Source organism: Magallana gigas, chromosome 5, assembly GCF_963853765.1.
Source record: "Magallana gigas chromosome 5, xbMagGiga1.1, whole genome shotgun sequence".
Classification (NCBI taxonomy): Eukaryota; Metazoa; Mollusca; class Bivalvia; order Ostreida; family Ostreidae; genus Magallana; species Magallana gigas.
Window position 1 is genome coordinate 37252585 of NC_088857.1, and position 25127 is coordinate 37277711.

The following is a 25127-nucleotide window of genomic DNA, read 5'->3' on the forward strand; positions in this document are numbered from 1 at the left end:
GGAAATAGAAAAATAGAAAATTCAATATTTACAGCTAAGTGGAAGTTAAAGAAATGTTGAATGTTTTACTGCAATAACATGAACCATACAGCGCAGCGAAATTGATTAAAATGTTAACTTTTGATGCTGCAGGTCATGAGTTCGAAACCGCTCTGTGTGTGTAGGGTTTTTTTTATGGGGGGGGGGGGGGTAGTCATTTGCATTTTTAGGGATATCATGTAAATCTTGTTCCTTTTGTATAAATAAAACTTTATTACATACATGATTCGTATGTTGATATTATTAAAACAATCTTGAAGTTTATCAACACATGGTTTGAAAATACGCAAGTTCAATATGATTATATAAAATTGTAGTTTCAAACATATACATGACTGTAGTCAATTGTTTTTTGTTTTTGTAATATAAATTTTGCCTTTAAAAGATTTCAACATGTTCTTACTTTAAATACAACAAAGTTGCACAAATATACTGCAAAATCATATAACCTCTTTCATACATTTTGTGAAGAGGAATGACTTCTTGATATCAAATTAAAACTTGAATTGAATCTTAATACTTGCATCTTTTCCTGACCATAAATGAGATTTAATGTTTAGGAGACTGGGCAGTCAACAAACACATCAGATCTACCTTAAATTATTTGTAAATATGACTTTTATAGCAATAAACTATTATTTAGTTAAGAAATAAATCAAATATTTAAGCGTTAAAATTTGAATGTTTCTCTATATCTTTACACAAAGCTTTTCTTTCTAAAAATGGCGAAGATCATCAAGCCCTCTTGCTTATTCATCCAATTCAAATAAACCCAAGCTGATGTACTTGCATGTACAATTTTTACTGGTTTAGCATTAAAAGCACTATGGATAAAAAGTATTTTCAAAGACTCAATGCTTAGATACAAGTAAACCATGGCCAAGCGGCAATTTTATTGAACAAACCATATTGATTTTTAATAATCTTCTTTTACATATATACTGTATCATGAAAATGGATTCAAACAGAGATACAGAAAACTTAATGTTAGATAGCAAGTAATTCGGAAAAAACACCACTTCAACATGAAATTCGTTGACACTTTCAGCAGTTGCATTTGTACATGTAAAAAGTTGATAAAGCAAGTTGAAGAATATATGCCAACACTATTATTTTCTTAAATAAATTGAACAGAGTCTTATGGTGACACAGAGATTTAGGGTTTCCCTGGTTGTCAGACTTTCTCGTTTCCTCAAAAGTCCACATTCCTTCAATGCCTGAACACACGGTGACGTCATCGCCATTCTTGAGATGTCGCATAAAGACTTTGGTAACCTGTGGTACATGTCCAGGCCGTTTTGTTCACATCTCTTGAGATATTTGACGAAAGTCTCCGCGTCCGGAGGCCTATACCCAATGTTGGTCATTACAAAGGCAACCTATTGAAAATATTAATGAAGGTACGGTAACTGTTAATCGTGGTCTCGAGAGACTTTCACTTCGCCTTATAAGACACTTTTTATATCTTTTAGCAATGTAGCTTATTAAGATTTATTAATTAAAAAATAAATCAATTTATCTCATAGTGAAGCTAAGTTTTTTAATTGTTCCGGAATTTTTATTTCTAAAATTAGTACAGTTTGGGTTTACGTTTACCAAACTTCCTTTTTTGGAAAAGGCATGCATCACTCAGGATGCACATGAACAAGTTGTGAGTAACCAATAAACACTAATATATGTATATCGTGTTCAAAGCATATTACGTATATCTCCACTTTATTAAAAGAAATCGTATCAAACAAAACGCATTATACAGAGAAAAAACGGGTATTTATGATACATGTATCAACGAACGATTATATAATTAAGCATGCTACACATACTATACCTAATTTATTGAAATGTGTGCAATTGGGTTATAATATTTAGTTTAAATCAATTTGGCTTTTGGAATGTTAGTAAATAAACGTAAGAAAAAAGAAATATCGGTAGCGTGGTATATAATGACCTGGACTCCTATTTGTTGTACCCATGACACAAATGTGGACGGAACTGTCCAGGCGAAGAACCAGACAACCTGTCGGAGTTGATCATCCAATGTCAGACTCGTATCAAAGGTGAATCCATAGAAAATGTCTCTCAGCATCTCCAAAGTTATGTCTGCAACAAGATAACTTAAATCCTAAGATAACATGATGTACAGCTATATCGAACAATACTTCGCAATTAAATTTGTTTCTAGATAGTGCTAAAAAAACCAATTGATGTTTATGATTTACCCAAACAGTAAAGCAATGACAGAATACATTCTGAGACATATTTGAAAGGTAATTTGATAAACATGAAGTAATTAAAATTGCATAATTTGTTTATTTTTGTCCATTTGGCCAAACATTTTGAACTATGAAATTGACAACTTTTACTTTCTGAAACCTTACTTGGATTACGTCACTAAATTTTGAACCTTTGAAAATTACCTACCACCAGTGCTGGGATCGGTATACAGAAAATCACTCGAAATCTGAATCAGACTTGTGAAGAAACCCAACACCAGAGGTAAAAAATAAATCCCTTCCGGACAAGAATCGTATCCACACACCCGGATGTAAAGAGACCTTCCGGTCAAGGACAGACAGAGAAGCACGATGGAGACTGTAATCCCCCACAGTTCACATTTCCGAATGGTTCCTAAACGCATGTAGGATCCAACAAGTACGATGATAAGTAAATGAGAGACATTCAAATTGATGATGCTTTCGCGGCGACCACCGATAAGATAAAATTGGGATAAGAACATCATGCTAAGAATTAAGTTAATTGGCGTTGCGATGAAATTGACCCATCGGGCTAGAAAAGTCACGTGGCTCACTTCAAACATGTACATGTCTTTCAGTATATCCATGAACGTCCACCGGGACAACTTGTCTCCATTTAGGAAGGTAGTGATCATCACCTTTTCCATTTCTTCAACCGTTTTGACTTCATGAATATGGTCTGAACACTCAGACATGTAACCACGAAAAACACACCTCCAGGGTTCTAGCAATCTCTCAGATTTCAGGGACAATGCTGATGATTGCTTTAACAGAGCTTTAAAGTAGGTTTTCTTCAGCAAGTCTTTTATGCTCTGATTCCACATCGTTTTAGTGAACAGATAAAAATGAATGGTGTATTCCCCGCTGGTTCCTTCGAAGATGATGGAACCCTTGTAGAAGACGGGCCCAGCTTGGAAGACACAGTCGCCATCATTTACCACTTTTTCCACATAGTCGTTGACAATGCCACCTATACTATCCACACAGTCAACGTTAGCAATTGCCAAGGTCTGGCTGTAGATGGTCTCGCAGTCTAAATTCAACCCATCGCCACTCAACGTCCGGTTAAAAGCGTCGGATGTTTTACGTTTGTACAAAGCCCTGGACAGAGATACATACATGTACAAGTATACGTACTTGAATATATTTAACTCCATTATGCAAACAAAAAACAAAAACCACAACACTCAAACAAACATGCTACCGGTGTGTGTAAATTAAAGATGTGCTTGTTTGTTTATAAATGTCCCGATTATGCTTGTTTAAAATGACTAATGCTAGTATAAAATAAAAAATGCATTTTAACATCCGGAAAACAAGAACATGTATATACGTTACCTTCTCCTAACGAATGACATTTTTCAAACTACAAATTCCTGTGTCCCCTTACTTCAGTTCAAGACAGGTTTTCAATTGATCCACAAAATATATGCACAAGGTAACCTAGATTATAAATAGAACATACAGCCTTATTCAATAAAGTTCATTCGCAATGCAAGTGAAATACTAATATTGCGTGTAGCTAGACACTTACTTGCAAAATCTTACGTAATCGATTGAAGGTCAGATCATGTCTTTTCCCCGGTTAGTAAGATTACGGTAGCGAATTTGGGAAATCTAAATCAAGTTGAACAACTCTTAAAAAAACCCAAAAGATTGAGAATTTTTTTTTATATTATTATTTATTCGCAGTTTTTAAACAGAACAAAAACATTTGATATCAGGATCACATTTACATTAAAAAATGTGTTGAAAATTTCTGAATATTTAATTTACTTTGTTTTTTTCTGTTCATTTCACATAACCATTTACTGAATTGGAGTTAAGTAACTATTCCAGTCGTCGTTCGCTTCTTTCCAGAAATCAAAAACACGGTTATCTATACAAATGGATACATTGTAATTAAATTCCAATCCGTCTTCACTGAGGTTAATTCATAACGATAAGGATGTTGATTCACAATATCACATAGAAAGGAGACGCAACACGTTTTAAAAGCTTTCAGACATTTTGAAAACGCACCGTGTTTTTCAGGTCATTGGTCTTTAACGATTAATCAACCTCGCTTACTGCTGTCGTCGAGATGATATGGCAAAATATTCATAATTTCGTCAAAGAAGACAAGTGACATTTATAACTCGTTTATATTATCAATTTCATCACTAAATTCTTTTATACATTCAAGTTAATTCCTAGTTATTGTTGATCAAACTGACTTTGGAATTTGTTAGCGTATCTCGTCAGATGACGGTGTCGGATTACGAGCCGCGGCCTTATTCACGTTTTATACAATAGAGGCCCGACGGTTCTGTATTCAAATATCTGACGCTAAACACCTTTTTTTAAATATTTGGTTTAAATGTTGACAATCTCAAAAAAAAAATCTTTCCTTTATAGGATAGAGAGTGTATATTAACAGTCACAGGTATTTCTCCTCTATTCTTTTAAAAAAGGGATAAATGTAATTAGTTAATTAATAATTGTCTTTGAAAAATCACCCAACAAAAACCGGATGTTACAATATGTACCTGTTGATTTAAGACAATTTCAACGATTTCTTTTTTATATATTTCAACGGTATTCAAGGTCTCCTTAAAGATTTTATTTGTAAAATACTGATTGTAAAAACAATATTTTCATGTACTTTTAGTTTTTGTAAATGAAAACAATGGAGAATATATATACAATAAAGTGCTTCCTCTCGAGGTTCATACATGCCAGTGAATTGGTATTCGTCGCAGAAAACAAACTGAAAAAATGTCACAATAATTTCATAAATTATATTGCTTTTGAATTGGTCCTTAAAATATTATGATAATCCTATATCAGACTATAGGAAACAGCATATTACATGTATTTTACACATATGTTTGTAGTAAATTGCATTCTTCGTTTTTTTTTTTTCGAAATGGTTTACATGTTGATCTCAACAACAAAGGATTAACATCCGACCTCCATATATTGAGGTCAGTCATATCTATCATATCTGACCGTATGGAAAGTGGTTAATACTGCGATAAGAAAATGCAGAAGATTTTATTTCTATCGCTGGTTTATATCTGCCAAGGTAATAATTATAACACAATCATTCTTCAAATTCAAGTGATTTAAATAAATATCAATCTATTATCTAATATGCATGTATTTATGTTCATGTCAATAACTGCATCTTGTTATTTAAATCGAAAGTAGTATCTATTTGAAGTTAGTTAAATGTTGTGCAATCAATAAAATATGTCAAAACAAAACAGATTTCAGTAATTTTCTTAATACACCAGAACATTTAAATTAAATAAAGTTCTGAATACTTAAATCGCATGGTTTTAAGGATTCAAACCTCGTTCGAAATGTGTAATCTATTTAACCCATTCATCTTAATTCGCATTGTTTTCAGCATTGGCGGTCTGTCCGCAAGGATTTGTAGAACACGAGGGGTCCTGCTACCACGTGATAAGGATTCAAGCTACGTGGGCGGAAGGAAGAGTAATTTTGCGTTATGATAATTTCGCGACTCTTTCATGTAGTATTAACTCTCTTAGCGACTTCTGTCGATATATTTCAGTGCTAACTCTTGTCGTATTTGTGTTATGTAACCTTAGTTCTTAGAATCAGCAATCAATGCCCTTTGCTTTTGCATTGTAAAATTAATCAAACCTAGTATTCATTCTAAATTTACCGATGCATTATTTATCGAGATAATCATTCATAACGAAACGGTTGAGACAAGAATTTAATTTTTTGTGTGACTTTGTTTCTAATTGTGAAATCTAGTGATTGATTTTAAAGTTTAAGTCTTTGACACGTATGATATATATATGTCACAATACTTATTCAATGCGTGGTTGTTCTTGTTTTTAGATGTACTGCCATGCATATGGATCGAAGTTTGTCAGTATTGAAACGCAGAAAGAAAACACGTTTCTTGTTAATTACCTGAAAAGTATTGATAGTATGTATGCAAATTGTGAATACATGTATAACCTAAAAAATAAAATAAAATTGATCTCAGTAAAAGAAACACGTTTTCCTTTTGAAAACTGTTTTAAGTTAACTCTTTTTGTCCGTAGAACAGACTGTAAAAATCAATTCCTTTCATTTAGACCAGTTTCATTCGGCACGGTTTTGGATCGGCGGAAATGACATAGCACAAACCGGAACTTATATCTGGGAAGGAACACAATTTCCCTTGAACGCGGGGTACACTAATTACTACCAAGGGTCCCCCGATAATGGTGGAGACGATTTGGAAGAACACTGCATGGAAATGTCAGATCGCTATAACTATGAATGGAATGATAATGAATGTAAAAGCAAGTTCTATCCTATTTGTGAAATGAGGTAATTGCTTCCGTTTATATTTCCCCATAATAATTAAGTACATATATTTAGTATATGACTATGGAATAAATAAAATGACAATTCTTCGTTGAAATGCATGCTAAAATATAATTCTACCCTCACAATGAATTGTACAATCTATATGGCAATAATAATATTTCATGTATATTTGCAAACATTAAGTGTTTTCTTTCCGTTGTCGGCTAATTTACAAATGTTATTCGATTCGGAATATTTACATTTTACTACGACGGTGTATAAGTGCAAACTGACAGAATAAATAAATAAAATCGTTTTTACGATTTAAAAATTCGTTCATATATTTTATTCATCATCGTACAAACGATTTTATTTATTTTTTCTGCCAGTATGAAATGGCACTTATATTTTCTAGTGTCTTTGTATAGTGTCAATGTATAGTCCAATACAGTTCATTAATGGTTATTTTAAAATTCAATCGTGCAAATGCTGAAAACTTAATACATATTATTAATAAGGAATCATTCTTTGAATATTATAAGGTGATTAATTACGTTCGGGTGATCAAATCTATTATAAAGACCTTTGGGTTTAATTGGATTAGATTACCTCCGACCGTATTTGATCAACCCATAATACTCAATGAAAGATTCCCTAAATACATTCAGCAGAGTTACATGAATCTTTGGCTGTAAAAATCTCAACGTGCGCCGGCTTCTCGTCACACTGACACTCGATACGTTCTTAACTCATATTACATGTATATGTGAAATCTGAAGACACATCAATATTTTGTTGGATAATTTGTTTCACTAATCATATTGTAGTACCGAAGTATTATTGACCACCCGCAAATGTATGGCTATTTTAAAGAAAAAACACATACACCGCTATAAATTATTCAAGTGTAATATTCCATTGAGAAGAAATAGTAAAAATCGTCGATTCATCTACATGTATATTGTTGATGATTTTTTTAACTGAAGCTGGCATATATAATTATACATAATCGTTACTAAGCAAGCGTTTCTTACCTCGGTACCGCTCGGGTTTGTGTGTGCATGTTTGCATGTGCGAAATGTTCACGCAATAAACAAACTAAACATTTTAAAGTTAATATCTTTTCATTTTCTAGTGGAGAAGATGCCGAAATCATTGGATAATGTAGGAACAATGCAACTGACGTGTGAGACGCCAGCAAAAAATAACACAGACGTCTAATTATGCACTCAGTGTATAGATAAATAAACGGAAGAAAAATGTCTAATATTAGATTACATCCTGTTAAGTTTCAGTAAAAGCGGAAATAGGTTTGGAGATTTATACCGATACATATTTTTGTTACGTGAAGAGGAAGGCAAAGCTACAACTACGCTGCATATGTGTAACATGATGAGTAAAAGATACACTGTACTATACTATGTCCCAAGATATCCTCGATTAATATTTTCCTTCGATATTTATAAATAAACCTCAGGGTTCAAACAAAGTGTTTCCAAAAGTATGAAAAAATCAAAAATTTCTCTTTTGGAACCCCTATCTAGTTTTTCTGCCTTTATTACACGGCTAATAATAAAGGAGTCTACGAGGTTTTTGCATCGAAGCAGACAAGAAAGTACCAGGATGATAACGTAAACAATTGTGCGAGGTATTCCGAGTGACACCCGAATGGAAAAAAATGTCAACACTCATTTTCTTAACAGTTACTACATCTTCGTTGAGATGTTCACAAAAAAAAAATAATACCGTCGTGGTTTATTATAGCAGCTAACTTTTAAACAAAATTAATTCTAAATTAGTCCCTAAACAATAATTATTGTGTGTTTGTCAAATTGTGCGAGTCCTCAACTTTTCCAGCCTTATGCTATGTTCATGAAGTGTATACATGTAGTAACCTCTAATGATAAAGTAACTACTTATGATATACTTATATAAAGTCGCAATAGTGCCCATAATCATAAAAAAAATCATTTAACTTTATTTTTATTATTAAGCACTCATTTATTACAATATGTCAATGCAGTTTCATTTGTATCATAGTAGTACATGTAAATGTTTATAATTATTTAGACTACTTCATCAAAGTAAGATTTCCTCCAATTACTATACATTATAATTCACATGTGGACAGTGTACCACTCGTTGTGGTCAGCACAATATGCCATTATTAAAAATCACAAAATAAGGTATAACAAGCCAACAAACACGAGGGAAAATAAGTTATGAAATTTTTTTTATTTTATTTTTTACATCTAACCAGTGCATGCGTTTCCATGGCAACCGCACCTGAAAGCAACATTGGCACAGGGTCCAGATCCGATCGGTTCACAGATACCTGGGACCAAAAAAAGGTTTAAAACTACTTTGAAAACTTGTATAAACAAATGAGTTTATATGATATTATAGTTACATGTACACTATAACTTATCGTAATAATTTTGGTGCCAAATCGTCACAAATTAGTTTAAAACGTACTTGTTAAACGAAAATTTATGCTAACTGAATCAAATACATGTAGTACATAAATGATATATAATTATTCACAAACTAACCGAAATCAATTTTTCGAATTCTATGCTGAATACAATGAAACATTGTCTAAAATAAGAACCCAAGGCCAAATTTGTAAATTAGTCTCATTTCTTATTTTCAAAAAAGTATTCGAAGCCTCGCTCCCTCCGCCCCCTTCTTAATCGCGTAAATTTTACTTAATATGATCTAACCATGCCTTGACCACAATCTTAACAGATTTTCATCATAGGCCTTAAGTGTACGTGTACATTTATTTCAATGTCTATAAAAAGGAATCATTGTTATATATAGGCGCGCTTACGCAATACGTTGTTTTTCCACGAAGATGCGACTGAATGATGTAAACAATATCATATAAATTTTTGGAAAACATGCAAACCTGGATGTCCCGAGGAGGCTTGAGATGGTGTACTTCCGAGTGTAAACACACAATTTGGATCCCCCAACTCCTCTCCATTGGTCTTACCGTCCCCGTCAGAATCCGCTCGACACAGGGCCTCGTTCCAAACATGGTTGTTGTTACTTAAAGCCTAAAAACAGGAGATGTTTGATTGCATAACTAGACAAAGTTGAGATTGTGACCATCTTAAAGGGTCCTGCTTCATAAAGGGCAAGATAAAACAAATTTAGAGGAAGTTGCTTGACCTTAAGTTAGTATGTAACCAAGAAAAAAAGTTTCAAATCTTAACATATGATGTGTTAATTGTAGTTTTTGTTTTGACGCAAGAAATAGATAGTTACGTCCCACTGAAAGTCAAAGGCCTTGTTTGAATGGTTCTAAAAACTCTTGTTATGTACAAATAAAACAAAAATCTATGTAAGATAGACGATATCAACTGAGAACGTGTACTTACAACACCAAATGGGTTTTTCATGACAGTATGATGGTTAGGGTCATAGTGTCCTACGGCCTGCCAGTAACTGGCGCCGCAAGGATTAAACACGGCGTAACCATTAGGGATATAGTCCCTGTAGTACGGGTGTCCACAGACCAAGGGTAGCAGGCCCAGAACGGTGAAAACGATGCCCCTCATGCCGGCTATGTAACAGATAGTGACTGTAGTAGACTATCACGTATTTGACGTATTCTGAGGGACTGTTTGTCACAAACTTGGAGATAATGCCTCCTGACCTTGTTATATATTTAGCTTACCTGTGTTATAAACGCTTTATGTAATTTGAACTCTTGGAACCAGCATGCGAGGCTTTAAGTTATAAATATATATTAGAAATTATAGCTTTTTTAGTTTTCATCGTCTTCAATCGTCTATCTAAAAAATTTATCTTTTTCATCTTTGGTCAATTGATTCAATAAAGATTATATTGTGCTGAATTTAAACGTTGTGTGAAGACCCTTTCTTGAACTTTTATTCTCACGTTTCCCATACCAAGGCCTGTTTTTCATACACTGAGATAACTTTTTCTCGCATTATCCCCGGTGTGAGATCGGTCTGTCCAGTGTGAGACAGCAGTGTGAGATTTTTCTGTCTCACACAGTGTATTAATACGCCGCTTTGAAACGAAAACAAACGTTGTCTGCTATAAGAAATTGCAAATGATGGATCGAGATTAAAATTACTGATTTTTACTGAAAAAACTGTCGTATACACTCACTTTGACTTGCACTATTTGAAGCACGCGGAGGGATAAACCGAAAGTAATCTTTTGAACGTCGTAACAGAAAGTTGTCAAACATCGTTTGTAAATGTTAAATAATGCGAGAAAAATAATCATTCATTATGTACTCGTGAGGTATATTGAAATTCCACCGAGGGGACAAGATTCACGGTCTAGGACGAGGCTCTGCCGAATCCTAGACCGTCAATCTTGTCTAATCAGTGGAATTTCACTATCCCACACTCGTTATAACTATTAGTCTCGTCGGCAATAAATGGCTAAAGACGGTATATCTACCGATTTTTCGGAGGGTTCCCCTTTGTCCTCCCTTCTCCTGTCTTTTTAGAAGTGAGAGGGAAAACAACTTTTTCCGTATGTGCACTATGTCTGATTAGAAATAGAAGTGTTAATTATTAATAAAAGTGAAGATAAAAGGAAGAAGGCATTTATTTCGAAAAGCTTTCTTGTACGATACACCATACATGTGTTTGCTGAACACGTCGTATTCATTCGGAATAGAACTTCTGTGTGAAACAAAATGATTATAACTATACAAGGAGCAGATACACCAAGATCAATATAACTGTTTTCAATATTTTACAAAATTCTTTTAAGCCCCCCTTATTGAGATTATTATTATTATCATAAGTAGACTTCCTCATATATACATGTACATAACGATTTACTGCCGAACGTGGACACGTGTGTGTTATCAGTTTTCTCGACATTACTTTGGAATGATGACCTCTACTACTCGTGTGCTATTTTTTCCATATAAGAGAGCAATTAATTAGTCAAAAAATCGCAAAATTAAAAATCAATTATTTACTTGTAAAAGGCTCTGCCCGGTTGATCTTTAGTGCTTTCCCAATTTTTATAGGTATAAAGTCCGTGGATATAGATACGTAATGGAAAGCGTTTGAAATACTTGATACACATGTACCCACTTTTTCAGCTGACACGTGTACTGATTAGACAACGTACTTAAGGGAGAGTATATGAAAAAAAATTGATGCGTTTATTTCATATCCAGGGAGTAGGTAAATAAAGAACCATTTTAACACGGCCTTGGACTTTCAGTAGGATGTAACCATCCATTTCTTGCGTCACAACAAGTTAAAATGACGCTGGTTTCAAGCGAAATACACACGGATTGTGTAGTCTTAGCTAAAAGGCTAGACAAATCTTGTTAATTTCAAAGGGCCGTAGCTGTAGTGCCAGCAATGAAATAGACAGGCCTACGTCACAATGTAGTTTGACACAACTACCCAAAGTCCAAGCTCCTGTTAAAATGGTTCTAATGATTTAAACAAGGTAAGAGTACAACAACAAAAAAGACAGAGTACAGCTGATTTTATTTCATGAATTTTATATAAACCATAACGTAACGATTTTCAACAAGAAAAAAAACACAGAAAATTGCTAATCCAATAAAAAAAATCATACATAGTCAAAGTTAGATCGGGGGCCTAATACGTCACTGATTCGGCGACTGGGTCTTGGGAATGACGGGAAGGATCGGTCACTGGAGATAGAAGACCGCCCCGTCTCAAAACCGTCATTGAAAGAAATATCCGTGGGCGTCAGGATCCGTTCTAGATCTTCACAGCGAGCGTTGCTAACTGTAAAGGGATTCCAGTAAATTATCAAATAATATATTCAGGGAAATATTCGCCCCCGCTTTATTTTCGAATTTAAGACTGGGTGAATTTCAATGTCTCAATTTATATCTGTTTTCACAAAAGTTACTGTATCTGGGCGAAATCAAGACTGGGCAAAGCAGTTTGCAAGTGTAGAAAGGCGAAAATAACACGGGGCGAGAATAACTCTGTATACAGTAATTGGTATTTGACCATATAAGCGAAGACAAATTTGTTTGAAAATATGAATCATTTTAGTATACATGTACTTATTTATCTTTAAATGAATCAACCAGCCACGCAGTAATGGGATTGGTGACTTATTTTGTGGATATTATAACATGCATTACCTGAAACTGTTTCCATCTTTGGAGTAGTAAGTGGCAATGAAGGTGCTCTTCTGATAAAACAGGAAAAAAAATTGGATTTATTTGCTTAGCAGAGTCAGTTTAAAATACAAATAATCTTCCGTAAATACGAATGACAAACCTAGTTTTCCTTCGAGCATTTTGGGAAGAGTTAGGTCGGCTCTTACGCTCTTCGGGCTTATCTTCCACTCTGAAAAATAAAGAAATCTCTACTTAATTATAATGAATCTAAATAAATAATCATTGCCATTTATCTAATAAAGAAATCCGGTTTATGCGGTTAAGGCTTAGTCGACAAGCAGAAATCATTACTCTGAGACTTTACCTATTCTTTTCTGCTACTTTCGAGGAGTCTTTCCCCGTTGGAAGTTTCTTGCAGCATCCTTTGCGATACATCAACACCGCGTTGATCAGACCCAACAGACCCACGAGACCTATAGCCCCACAGATCAGAAGCACCTCCCAGTCAGTAAAGTTTAAACCGCCAGAACTGGCTGCAGTGGTTGCTGGTTTTTCCGTTCCTCGAATAATTATTCGGACCAAAGCAGTTGACGACAACGAAGGATTTCCCGCGTCTTTTACGACAGCCGTAAAATTTATTTCCGATCCTTCCGCCATTCCCTCTAGACTCTCGGTCTGATAAATCGTACAGTCTCCTGCGAGTGCAAACTGACTTGCAGCGTGAGAACTGTCCATGGAGCACGTTAACTGAGCATTGAGAGAACTGTCCTTGTCGCTTACGCTAAGCTTCTGGACTTGGCTGCCAATTAAAGAATCCGAATAAACGAACTCAACTAATTCCGGTCCCTCGAATTGCGGGGCGTTGTCATTGATATCCAGAACTTCGATGTTGACAGATGTTGTTGCAGAGAGACCCTTGCTATCTACTACTTTGACAATCAAAGAATGAGTCGAGGGTAGACTAGTGTCAATATCGTAGTTCTTAGCCAACGACAAAGCACACGTTGAAGACAAAATGTCAAAGTACAGGTTATCATTTCCGCTGAATATCTCGCAAGTTGTCGTATCACCAATATCTGGGTCGGAATAAACGACATCGAAGTCAATGATAGTCCCAGCCTAAAACGTAAGCATGGTATTTATAATAATCGATAGTTTATGTAAAAATCGATATGGACGGTATGGTATTGATACTAATCGATACACGTAGTTTATATGAATATAATATGAGTATGAGTATAATATATTGATACTCAGATTGATTTTTAGTGCGGAAATAAATTTCACAAATTACATCATTTCATCCTTTATTTAGCAATGGTGATAATGTACTTCTAATGTTGAAATTTAAAACAAAATTGCTATCAAAATTGAAATAATAAATAAAACGCTACATGTATGAACGTGTATTTGCAAAAAGGAAATTACCTTTTACCAACTACAAATTGAACCAGTACTTTTAAAGATAGGATCTAAATTACAATTTTTGATTTCTAGCTATAGTGAAACAACACATCGGACTGCTTTTTTAAACTTTCAAATGGACCAAACAACCATCGACCGATATGAGTACAACCATCGCTGAACTAATGAATAGACAAAAGTACTTGAATTTACTTACATCACTTTCATTGACTTTGACATTATATGTGTTGTACTGAAAACTGGGCGCTTCATTTACGTCACCAACAGAGTAAGCAACCTGATAGGACGGCGAATCCTCGTAGCCGTCATTGAATATCAAAGTCAAGTTGTACGAAGATTGTACTTCGTAATCTACGGCCTCGTTTAGATAAATGTAGAGTTGTCTACCTGTACAAATTAATTCATCAGTTAATTATTAATTTGAAGCTTTATGACTTAAAGCAAACTATAAGATGAAAAAAGCAGCCAACAGAATCTTACTTGAAAAACTCAAGGAAAACTTGTCGACACCCGAGGCAGGGTCCCAAGAAATTCTTTTCGTTATGATGTCAAGAGAGTCGGGATCGGTGACAGAGAAAATAGATAACAAGGAACCGACAGGAAGTGCTTCCGAAATCTCGTAGCTTCCTGTGAAATTTGCAATCTCTGGCCTAGTATTCACGTGGTTCACAGTGATGACTACGGTTGTTTGGTCATAGGCACCAAATTGGTCCTGAACCTGAACAAGTAAGGTGCAGTTCCCAAACGTCTTGTAGTAGGCGTCATCTACTGCCGTGGATAGTTCCCCGGATGTTGTGTTGATGCTAAATATTCCTGCAGTGCTTTGGCTTACAATGCTGTACGATAGAACGTCAGTGATATCTGGATCCGTTGCAGATATCAACACTGTGACAGGTAGTCCTAACTACTTACAAATATCAGAATGATTCTCTTTAGAAAATAGTCAAAGCAATTAGTACATGTGTAAATTACAATTTAGGATTAGGACTAACCCATTAAAGCTTATAAAATCATACTTATAACCAATGAACCTTTTCGAACGGTGTCATCAGCTTTTAAAATTGAGTTTGTGTTTGCGTTTTATTAATATGTCAAGATTTATTATAAAAGGAAAACACATTCTTCACTGAATAAAGAAAGTTTATACTAGTACATGTAAGTTAACGTTTTTGGCGTAATATCAAAACAAAAAAAGTGTATTTACCGTTCCGTCATCGACTTCTCCAAAATATAGATTGGAGGAAAATACAGGGGGTTCGTTGACGTTGTCTATGTTGACGGTGAGATTTGACGTCACTGTGGCACCGGACAGGTCTTGAACGGTTACTGACGCCACAACTTGATTCAATAACTGGTAGTTCAGTGTAGCATTGTCGCGCAACTTGATTGTGTTACCTGCAATAGATATAGACACATTATCTTAAATAAGAATGCATTCACATTAAACTTTCTCTTACTAAATCTTTGCATGATTTTCTGATTTGAGAATCTAAATTTACAATTGGTAGCTTATGAATTTTACAGAATTCTATGGATTTTTCAAAATTAATGTTATTGAATACCTGTCGAATCAAATTGCAGCAAAGCGGACGCATATATGGGTACAAAAGCAACAGTGTATGTTAAAACATCAGTGGTGTCATCGTCTCGAGCAGTGACGTCATACACAACAGTTCCAGACGGGATATTCTCGGCAACGTTTAAAGTGAAAGGCAGGTTGAGGAAGTAAGGTACTCTATTTACGTTAACAATCGTCATTTCAACGACAGCCGTTGACGATAGCCCGTTCGTGTCCGTAACTTGGACAGTGGTGTTCGTACTGAGTGTATAATCTATGTAAAGGTCTGCTGTTAAATGCATCTGACCCGTGCCAGAGTCTATTCCAAGTTTTGTCAAGTAATCTCCTGTTAATAGACTGTACGTCAATGTGTCACCAGCATCTGGGTCATTAACGTTGTATGCTATTGATGGAAGTGTGGATCCGCTCTGAAATCAAACCAGGTTTAAATGATTTATATATAAATATATGCAATTTTACAACATATATCTATGTCTTATTCACCATGTCCGAAAAAGATGCGAAATTTCAAATATGAGCCGTGCAAAAACCTACAGCATTTTCGTTGAAAGTAATATAATAAACAGGAGATTGAAATTTTGGGGCTTCGTTGACATTGGTAATCTCCAGGCATAATATTGCCGAGTCCGAAGTGATAGATCCGTCGTTGGCTTCGAACGTTAGGTTATACATGGTGGTTGTTTCGTAGTCAAAATTAAATCCTTCCGCAAGATTTAGCTTCCGGTCTACAAACATCGTTCAAGCATAAAATTAAATAGTATCTAATTAAATCAAAATATATTCATATAATGAAATAAATCACTGTGATGACAAATAGATTTAAAAAACCGATTTCAATCAAGGTAGAATGTACTTGTAAATTATGTTATTATTCACCTGTATCATTGTAAGAGAACAGATTGGTGGCCAACACGGGTGTGATGGAGCAGGAGACGGAAGTAGACGCCAAGCTCTCGTCCACAACTCCCAGTACATACAGTTGTGTACCGGAAGCCGTGTTCTCCGGAAAACTGAGGGTCACCGGTAAGTTGGTAAAATACGGCTTCCGGTTGACATTTCTAATTGTGACCACCACTACACAGGTGTCAAATAGCCCACCTGAGTCGGTTACCTGTACGGTAATATTAAATGTGGAAGTAACGGTCACTTCAATGTCCATAGCAAATGATATAACCCCCGTTGTGGCATTGATGACGAAATTCGGTCCATCGGTTATTGCGTAAGTGTAGCTGTCGCCTATGTCTTCATCGGTCACTACAAATCCAACTGCCGGAAGAGGCGTGTCTTTCTGATAATAGAAAGTAAAGGCTTAAACAATCAAAAATCTGCAAAATAAATCATTGTCTCAACGAATAAATCATATTCTCAGGTCCATGTTTAATTTTTTAAAAAGATACTAGCATTTTTAAACTATGAAATTTTAAAACAATCTCCGAACATATATTTTAGAAAACACGCTTTTGCAGCTACTTACCATACTCGAAAAGGTTCAGATGAAGTATAAAATTAAAACTTTAAAAAACGGTTTACAATTTGTTTTGGACAATGATTGTTAAATATAATTGTAATGATCTGTCTTATGATTTAGTTTGGCCTACTCAATCCATCTCTTAGACGATAATATCAGATTAAATGTACGGAACGATTAAAAATAAACAAAACACCTGATATTAATTTTGACTCAAAGACCTGTCACTATACCTGTCCCTCGTCCACAGTAATGTAGTAGGTATCGAGATTGACGTTGGGGGGTTCGTTTTCATCAAGCACCGATATCGTCAAATACGAGGCATCACTAAATATCCCATCGCTTACCGCCACGTATATCGTGTAATTGTATGCGGTTAAGGCTTCATAATTCAACGATGCCCCGTAATGGACTGTTAAATCTAAACAAAAACATTTGTCAATTTAAAGCAAAAAATTTTTTAAAAAAAATAGGATGCATTACAATTAACGGCAACATTTTACTAAACTGTTATAAGCATCTTAAAGAACTTGGTTTGATTACATATTTTTTACTAGGAGTACACAGTACAAAATACATTATATAAATAGTGCCTGTTTGGGAGGGTAACAGTTGAAATTGACACCCCGAGGAAACCATTGTCTGTTTGGGAGGGTAACAGTTGAAATTGACACCCCGGGGAAACCATTGTCAACCGACGCTTCCCTCCCAAACAGGCACTATTTATTTTATTATACTGAAAGTCTTAATTTTAGAGAATTTTTTACTGCTTTTATATAGAAATGACGTGAATTCTACGGCGAACCGTACGCGCATAATTTACGCGCATGTAACAATTCGTTGTGTTACCCGTTGCTAAGTGTGTTGCTAACGCCGAGGGTAATAGAACTGATTATCGACTGCCTCTAAACCAATCAGATTTCAGTATTTAACATGAAAGTATAATAAATTCATTTAGCTTCTTGAATCTTATAGTGCGTTTTTTGTAGTGTTGATCTTTGGTGGACGACATTGGATACCTGTTGTATTAGTTTCAAAGAGCAGAGCACCACTAGAGGGCTGTACTGTAAACGTTGTAGATAGCACGTCAGTAACATCCGGGTCGTACACGGAAATCTGGTATATAAGGGAGGCAACAGACAGATGCTCACTGATAAACAGAGTTTGCGGAAGATTCTGGATGACAGGAGCTGTGTTTAAAGCTATTGAAAAAACAAACATTTCATTCACATACATGTACATGCAATCGTTTTAAAAGGGGGATTTTTCTCGTCTGAGAGAAAGAGAAGACGTACATTGTTCTTTAAAAAAAGGTCCTTGGTCTTCAGGTTTAACTTAATCCCTTTAACCATTACGATATTATTATAAGATAAACACAATTGTATATGACGTAATCATCTGAGGAGAAAAAACCTGAGAGATGAATGGTGAGTGTTCCCGGCCCGGTTGACACTAGGCTGTCTTTGACGTGGAACTCTAGACTGTATGACACAGTTGTCTCGCCTTTTAAATCCGTGGTACAAGTTATTGTGCCATCTGTAATCAAACATTTAAATTAACTTGCACATCTAATTTCATGTTTCTTAGGTACATGTATACTTTCATGAAGTGCTTTTAAAAATGTAAAATTAGAAATGCAAAAACATAAAGTATTCTTATAATAGAAAAAAAAAGTTTTAAGGAATTTAGGAAAGAGTAAATGATATAAATATACCTGAAGCGACAGAGAATGGACATGGTAAGGGGGAACAACTGCTGCTTAATGTCAGACTACTGCTATCGGGATCGGAATACTGAACCGAATACACTGTTGTTCCTATCAGAGTTGACTTAGCAGATATTGTTGTGGAACCTTTGAAAACACGAATGTTTTATTTTTTTATGTTTTACATTAATGTACATGTATTAACAGATTGAAACCGAAAATCTCATATTTTTGGAATATATTTAAAACTGAAGTAAAAAAAAATCTTCGAAAGGCTTACTTGGTAGATTAGTAAAAGAAGGGGCAACATTCTGGAGAATGTACACGATGAATATCTCTGATGACGTGTCGATGCCGTCAGAACAGCTGATATTCAGTGTGTACGTGCTAACCGCTGCATAGGACAGGCCAGGACTGCTCTTGGAGTATATTTCGTAACCTTTAGAAGTAAAACATTACAGGATAAAGCATTTATCATTAAATATCTTTTTTTCTCGCATTATCACCGGTGTGAGATCGGTTTGTCCGGTGTGAGACAGCAGTGTGAGATTTTTCTGTCTTACACTGTGTATAACTACGCTATTTTAAAACGTAAACAAACGTTGTCTGCTGTAGGGAAATGCTAAATAGTGCATTGAGATTATCCATTAAGTAATTGTGTTGCATAATTAATTACAATTTTTCATATTTTAATTGAAAAAACTGTCGTATGCTTTCATTTAACTTGCACTATTTGAATCACGCGGAGGGATAAACCGAAAGTAATCTTTTGAACGTCATAACAGAAAGTTGTTAAACATCATTTTTTAAGCTAATATAATGCGAGAAAAATAATCATTCATTATATACTCGTGTGGGATAGTGAAATTCCACCTCGGGGCCAAGATTCACGGTCTAGGACTCGGCAAAGCCTCGTCCTAGACAGTGAATCTTGTCCCCTCGGTGGAATTTCACTATCCCACACTCGTAATAATGAATGATTCTATTAATCTTTTTAAGCAAAAGCATTAGCATGCAATACCATTATAAAATTCATATTTGGACAAAATAAAGAGAACATTTTAGATCACTTTAACGAAAAATATATTTCAATATATGCACACTATAAATTCCTGGTTGAAGCAAGGAATTAACATCCACGTAATATCGCGAAAAGTACATCTCGTGGATTTTCAAATATCGCTTTTATTTTTCGAACGCATGTAAAATAGGATAAATCATGAAAAATACGGCGTTCACGATTTGATGAAAAACAGTTGACTCGCAGAAATAAGTACTCGCGTAAAATAAAGAATCTACAGTACGGAGGTACCTATGATGCTTCCTGTCAAGTTAGACTTCAGTAAGAATATTCCAAATGTGTTCTCTATTGCACAGGTGAACGAATCACCATCATTATCTGTTGTGCTAAAGGTATGAAGAGAGGTCTCAAGGATGGTGTTTTCATGCAGGTCGTTGCTGAAGGGCAGTCCACTAATCGTCGGTGCCTATATGTAAGATACCAGATTTAACGGTAAGAAACTTCATCAAAGTGTCTGATTTATTCGTTCGAAAAGGTAAAATAAAATCTTGATTTGGCATTAACACAGTAAATTCATGTACTAAATACAATGGACTTCTTGTTTTTTGAAATATTATAGGGCCTACAATATATGATATTTTTTTCTTATTAAAAAGCAGATGGTATAACAGACACTTATGACTGAATAGTGTTGATAATCATGAAATGTTTAACTTGATTCAAGAAAAATACAACAAACTACAATCGGATAGAAATCGTTAAAATTAAGAATCAAGTCGTATGATTTTTTTAAAAAGAAATAAGATACTCCTCACATCATTGGTTGAGATGACGATGAAGCTCTGGGTCTGAGACCGCCCGCAGGAGTCTGTCACGCTGACGGATAGGCTATACGACCCCACGGCCATAGGAGCTGATAAAGTAACTACTCCTGTAGAAAAACAAAGGATGAAACCATTCCAATTTCAACAGACCTTTTGAAACGCATTTAGCAAAATGGATTCTATCATTTTTATGGATAAATTTCGTCTCAACCTTCGCGATATTGCATTTTTAAAATTAAAAAATATATATAATTATTGCCTTACATTTCTAAAAAGAAAATGAATCAACAAACATTTTGAACCAAATTACTGATCATCTTTGTTGCGAAATCATAGTATTACACATATTATTCAAATTCATACTAATATGATTATCAAAATTCACAAATATATTTACGTTCTAATATGTTTTTTTTTTGGTATCTAAATTGATTTACCTGAATTTATATCAATGGCAAATTCTCCAGAGGAACTGAGTGAGAATGTTCCGGACATGCTTGTTAGAACTGGGGTGTAAATGATGGTCCCGAGGGCTGTCGTATGAGACAAAGTTATGGATGTAGGAAAAGCACTCATCTCGGGACCATTTCCTGAATATCGAGAAGGCATTTGTAATCTATGTTGCTAGAACTAAGTATTATACTATTTATCTACAGATTAATTAATTCATTAATTTATAACAATTTTGAATATTTATTTAAGACGGCCTTTAATTAAACGTAGTCGATTTGACATGAGCCTCTTGATTCAGTTTTCCTTAAGAAGTCCAGTGGCGTCAAAAGCAAATTGAAAGAGGAAGGCTAGACTAAAAAACCTTGACCAGCAAAAATTTAAAAAAAAAAAAGAACCCCCCCCCGTTCCGTTGTTGATCGAATTATAGGAATCACATTTTCACCGATTAATGAAATTTTGAAAACAATATGATTTTCCATCAAATTATAAAATCCTAGGAATTGTGAAATAAATCCTGTGAAAATTAATGTACCCACAATAACAAAAAATAAGGAATCGTTCGATCGATCGTCCTTATGAATAAGCATGCCTCACCCGGAGCAAGAATGGCTTTGATGGCGTAATATCTCTTGTTAATGAGTGTCCCTGTGCTCCAGTCGAATTCACCCGCCACCGCCACATCCGCCATACTCTCCTGTATAACCACAGATCCGCTCCCCTCTCTTTTATAAGGAATAATCTCATCATCAGGAGTTGCCCTACGGACGGAAAATGTCGTGATGATGTCAGTTGTTTGAAATGGTATTAATAATGATAATGCATCAAATAAGAAAACTTAAAGTAAAACATGGTATAGACGATGATACATGTACTACAATAACAAGGAAAACTTCACGTTAAACACATTTTGTTTCGATTTATATTCAGACAATATACAGCACTTAATAATCAAATTGTATTGTTTTAATGTGTCAAACCCCCGTATACTAAGCTTTGAATTGAATACATCAACTGTAAGTATTCTCCTATACTTACTACTGAAATTAGTAATAATTGTCGTTTTTTCTATACAATGTTTAAACTTTTTACACTCGTTTGAAGACATATAAGAATAGTTATTCACTGAGAGTGTTGTTCATTTATTAAATAATGACATACCAGCCGATGACATCATTAGCTTGAACTTGTATTCTCTGCTCTGGAATTATGGGTAGGTACTGCTCCTTTAATCCGGCTATTATTAATAAAAAGATCATATTGAGGCTTAGATTTTTAATTTAAACGTCATGTTGGAATAACCATGGATTTTTAGCAGTTAAAAAACGTTAAATTTTAATTTACTTTACCAAGCATTGAAATATTTTCCTGGTCTTTTAACAATCTATAATATTTGTAGTTTTTAATAACGGCAAATAATGGCAATAAATTTAACTACAGTCAACTACAATAAAAAAATTTTTTTTCTCTATATCAACAAAAACGGAAAGGAGTAACATCTAATATCTATTCATAGCAATAGAGTTGGCGTTAGACAGAAAATTTCTTTGTAGGTCAAATAAATTAAAATGAATAAATCTGAATCTATTCTACAAAGATGAAGTGCTAATTTAAAGATAAAACGCAAAGAGCTTAAGCGATGTTTCTAGAATCGATTTAAGTAACAGTATTTCAGCTAGATTTTCAGTGTCAAAAATCATGTCATTCATTTTTCTAAAGATCTTGTTACAAAAGAAAAATCTATTTTAATCTCAGAATTATTTGCAGTTTGAGAATATCAATGACACAGAGGCTTTCTTTTATTACACGTGTGTAAAGCACGTGACTCTACAGATGAAGTCTATTCACCTCGTACTCCCGAGCCTTCGTCTATTGAAACACAGATAAACAGATATGATTGTCAACAAGAATGAATCTTACTTATAGTTATTAGGGGTGAACTTACCGTGTTGATGTGTTATTCCACCTTAACTAAAGCCTATTTCACCGACATTACGCATGCGTGTTTTCATAAAACTTTAGACGTATATATATGTATAGGGTGCATTCCAACTGTCATGTAGTAAATTTTGAATTTACTCGTTGCCATGTTGTATATATATTTGCATTTCCTGCCATCCGGTAAATTCAAAATTCACATCACGACACAATTCAGCCAAAATTCTGAAAGAGCTTATTTCATAAATAGCGCGGGTATTTAGGATTATAAACGTTAAGATTAGTTTGCAATGTAATTTAAATTATCATGCATTCAAGAAAATATACCACACGGACCTGAGGTCAATGAAAAGTTGTTTTGGCCGACAAGTTGGTATCCTGACGCCGTTCCTCGCCATATTTGGAGTTGCACGCGACCGGGTTGCTCTACATACATCTCCCATTGTTGCACCTCCCCGCAACACTGAACTGTGTACAGTGAATCCAGCATGAGATGGCCTCTGTCTAAACACACAAGATTTACTCATGATTATATTTTTATATTAATTCAATAGATTAAATTTCTGTTTTAGAGGTTTGAAATGTTTATCTTTTAATCTTTTTATATCCATGTACACAGTCTATCAAAATCAAATCAAAATTGTCTTACTGAAGTTCCCTCCTTCAAAAGTGTCCTTTTTTGAGAGGGCTTTTTCATGACCCGCGTAGTCATCTGTTGTGCATACAGCGGCCAGTCCTTGTTTTTAAAAAAGCATTTCTTTTAATCATCTTAATCCTCAACTCAAAATATTTTTTAACTTTATAGTCATCATTAACACTCCCAGCATTTTCCCTTTTACCCCACCTATTTTAAATTCTATATATACTGAGGTGTTATATATTGTACTTTTGAAATATTGTTTTTGGTATGCATTTCAACCTTTTAGTTGATTTTCCGGATACCAGTGACAAGTCCAACTCACTGAATTCTAATAAATATCATGTTTCCATCTTTTCAGAATTGAATACAGATTTAAATGGCTTTCCTTTCCCTAAAATCCCCAAACAACTTGAATTTTCGGAAGTTAAAATGAAAGTGCGCCTCTTGCTATAATATTGCTTTACGGACATAGATAATATCTAAACCTTGTGCTGAATTTGATCACAGTTCATAATAAGCTGTGTTATTTTCTTATAGTAACACAATTCATATTTTTTCCTTTTCTTTGAGGGGTGGGGGAGGGTAAAATTTAAAATGAAATATGAGATCATTATTAAGAAAAAAAATTATCAAAGGAAGTTATTCTAATTTCATTGTTTACCTTTCGATGTATTTTTTGGTTATTCTTCATTAATGTTAATTTTATTTTATTTTATTGCTTTTTTGTGTGTTTTTGCTATTCTTATTTATAAAGTGGTTTCATATTTTATCAAGTTAGAATTGGGAAAAGGGATTCCGTTAAATTACGTGACCCAAAATATTGTTCATATAAAAACGCACATCTTTAAATTAATTAACATGAAAAAAAAAACAAATCCTTAATGACAAATTTGATATAAGATAACGAAAAAAATTAAATCACCGCTTTCTAATATTTACATATTATTTAGCGACAAAAATTAAACTACGTTATATTACTGATAGCTAGATTTGACAAAAATTGTTGAATTTAATTTAATTGATTGCATGTTAGTAATTCAAATTTAAAAATGAAAAAAAAAACCGTGTGTATAGAAATAAACTTACCGCATCTAACGAAGAACACGGCGAACACCAGACACTTGCTAATCATCTTTCATTGGGTTTGTTTGAAAAGACGTCTTCGGTAATATTCTTTGCATTGATTTCGAAACATTTGTGCAAGTCTGATGTTCCAGCGCCTCGTCAAAATCTTAGGGAGCAGATTGGAAGATGTTTGACCCCCAGGTAAGAAATCTGGGTTGATGGTCAATTCTTAAATTTGATTGACACCTAATGGAATTGTAGGTATAAAGAAAACATGCACCAC

At 34.5% G+C, this 25127-nt stretch overlaps 4 protein-coding genes across 9 annotated transcripts; 1 reads left to right on the forward strand and 3 right to left on the reverse strand.

Annotated features, from left to right (window-relative positions):
* Positions 1 to 902: 902 nt before the first annotated feature.
* LOC105318861 (uncharacterized) lies at positions 903 to 7821 on the reverse strand. 6 transcript variants are annotated; one of them, XM_034466250.2, is made up of 7 exons: positions 7646 to 7821; positions 4071 to 4173; positions 3829 to 3911; positions 3633 to 3737; positions 2461 to 3395; positions 1988 to 2139; positions 903 to 1418 (listed from the first exon to the last, which is right to left on the reverse strand). In XM_034466250.2, the coding sequence occupies exons 4-7, from the start codon at positions 3650 to 3652 to the stop codon at positions 1149 to 1151; spliced, it is 1377 nt and encodes a 458-aa protein (XP_034322141.2). In that variant the 5' UTR covers positions 3653 to 3737; positions 3829 to 3911; positions 4071 to 4173; positions 7646 to 7821; the 3' UTR covers positions 903 to 1148. The 6 variants fall into 6 exon arrangements, with proteins under 6 accessions (XP_034322141.2, XP_065940993.1, XP_011414459.4 ...); XM_066084921.1 differs by having other exon boundaries at positions 3843 to 3931; XM_011416157.4 differs by having other exon boundaries at positions 3829 to 3931.
* LOC105318859 (low affinity immunoglobulin epsilon Fc receptor) lies at positions 5081 to 7873 on the forward strand. The gene is made up of 5 exons (XM_011416154.4): positions 5081 to 5361; positions 5689 to 5777; positions 6153 to 6243; positions 6395 to 6632; positions 7747 to 7873. The coding sequence occupies exons 1-5, from the start codon at positions 5319 to 5321 to the stop codon at positions 7772 to 7774; spliced, it is 489 nt and encodes a 162-aa protein (XP_011414456.3). The 5' UTR covers positions 5081 to 5318; the 3' UTR covers positions 7775 to 7873.
* A 917-nt stretch (positions 7874 to 8790) lies between these two features.
* Positions 8791 to 10243, reverse strand: LOC117688348 (temptin). Its single transcript, XM_034466361.2, has 3 exons — positions 9998 to 10243; positions 9523 to 9673; positions 8791 to 8946 (listed from the first exon to the last, which is right to left on the reverse strand). The coding sequence occupies exons 1-3, from the start codon at positions 10175 to 10177 to the stop codon at positions 8864 to 8866; spliced, it is 414 nt and encodes a 137-aa protein (XP_034322252.2). The 5' UTR covers positions 10178 to 10243; the 3' UTR covers positions 8791 to 8863.
* Positions 10244 to 12104: 1861 nt separating this feature from the next.
* LOC105318873 (protocadherin Fat 4) lies at positions 12105 to 24911 on the reverse strand. Its single transcript, XM_066085225.1, has 23 exons — positions 24866 to 24911; positions 23789 to 23875; positions 23476 to 23643; positions 22363 to 22438; positions 21799 to 21962; positions 21189 to 21341; positions 20743 to 20858; positions 20219 to 20393; positions 19187 to 19345; positions 18916 to 19053; positions 18615 to 18737; positions 18221 to 18403; positions 17435 to 17622; positions 16610 to 17021; positions 16268 to 16458; positions 15717 to 16140; positions 15359 to 15549; positions 14635 to 15058; positions 14351 to 14541; positions 13094 to 13848; positions 12890 to 12958; positions 12751 to 12800; positions 12105 to 12382 (listed from the first exon to the last, which is right to left on the reverse strand). The coding sequence occupies exons 1-23, from the start codon at positions 24909 to 24911 to the stop codon at positions 12201 to 12203; spliced, it is 4665 nt and encodes a 1554-aa protein (XP_065941297.1). The 3' UTR covers positions 12105 to 12200.
* Between the last annotated feature and the right edge of the window lie 216 nt (positions 24912 to 25127).

What these genes read in the sequence shown, in the direction of transcription:
- LOC105318859 (XM_011416154.4), top strand. Translation starts at nt 5,319, where the DNA reads ATGCAGAAGATTTTATTTCTATCGCTGGTTTATATCTGCCAAG. An exon ending in CTACGTGGGCGGAAGGAAGA is followed by an intron (nt 5,778 to 6,152) that starts GTAATTTTGCGT and finishes TCTTGTTTTTAG; the next exon opens with ATGTACTGCCATGCATATGG. An exon ending in TATCCTATTTGTGAAATGAG is followed by an intron (nt 6,633 to 7,746) that starts GTAATTGCTTCC and finishes TTCATTTTCTAG; the next exon opens with TGGAGAAGATGCCGAAATCA.
- LOC105318873 (XM_066085225.1), bottom strand. Translation starts at nt 24,911, where the DNA reads ATGATTAGCAAGTGTCTGGTGTTCGCCGTGTTCTTCGTTAGATGCG. An exon ending in TCCATTCTCTGTCGCTTCAG is followed by an intron (nt 18,738 to 18,915) that starts GTATATTTATAT and finishes GTTTGATTACAG; the next exon opens with ATGGCACAATAACTTGTACC. An exon ending in GTTTTCCTTGAGTTTTTCAA is followed by an intron (nt 14,542 to 14,634) that starts GTAAGATTCTGT and finishes TAATTTGTACAG; the next exon opens with GTAGACAACTCTACATTTAT.
- LOC105318861 (XM_020063561.3), bottom strand. Translation starts at nt 3,451, where the DNA reads ATGGAGTTAAATATATTCAAGTACGTATACTTGTACATGTATGTATCT. An exon ending in TACCGATCCCAGCACTGGTG is followed by an intron (nt 2,140 to 2,460) that starts GTAGGTAATTTT and finishes ATCTTGTTGCAG; the next exon opens with ACATAACTTTGGAGATGCTG. An exon ending in TACAACAAATAGGAGTCCAG is followed by an intron (nt 1,419 to 1,987) that starts GTCATTATATAC and finishes TATTTTCAATAG; the next exon opens with GTTGCCTTTGTAATGACCAA.
- LOC117688348 (XM_034466361.2), bottom strand. Translation starts at nt 10,177, where the DNA reads ATGAGGGGCATCGTTTTCACCGTTCTGGGCCTGCTACCCTTGGTCTGT. An exon ending in TGAAAAACCCATTTGGTGTT is followed by an intron (nt 9,674 to 9,997) that starts GTAAGTACACGT and finishes TCCTGTTTTTAG; the next exon opens with GCTTTAAGTAACAACAACCA. An exon ending in AGCCTCCTCGGGACATCCAG is followed by an intron (nt 8,947 to 9,522) that starts GTTTGCATGTTT and finishes TTTTGGTCCCAG; the next exon opens with GTATCTGTGAACCGATCGGA.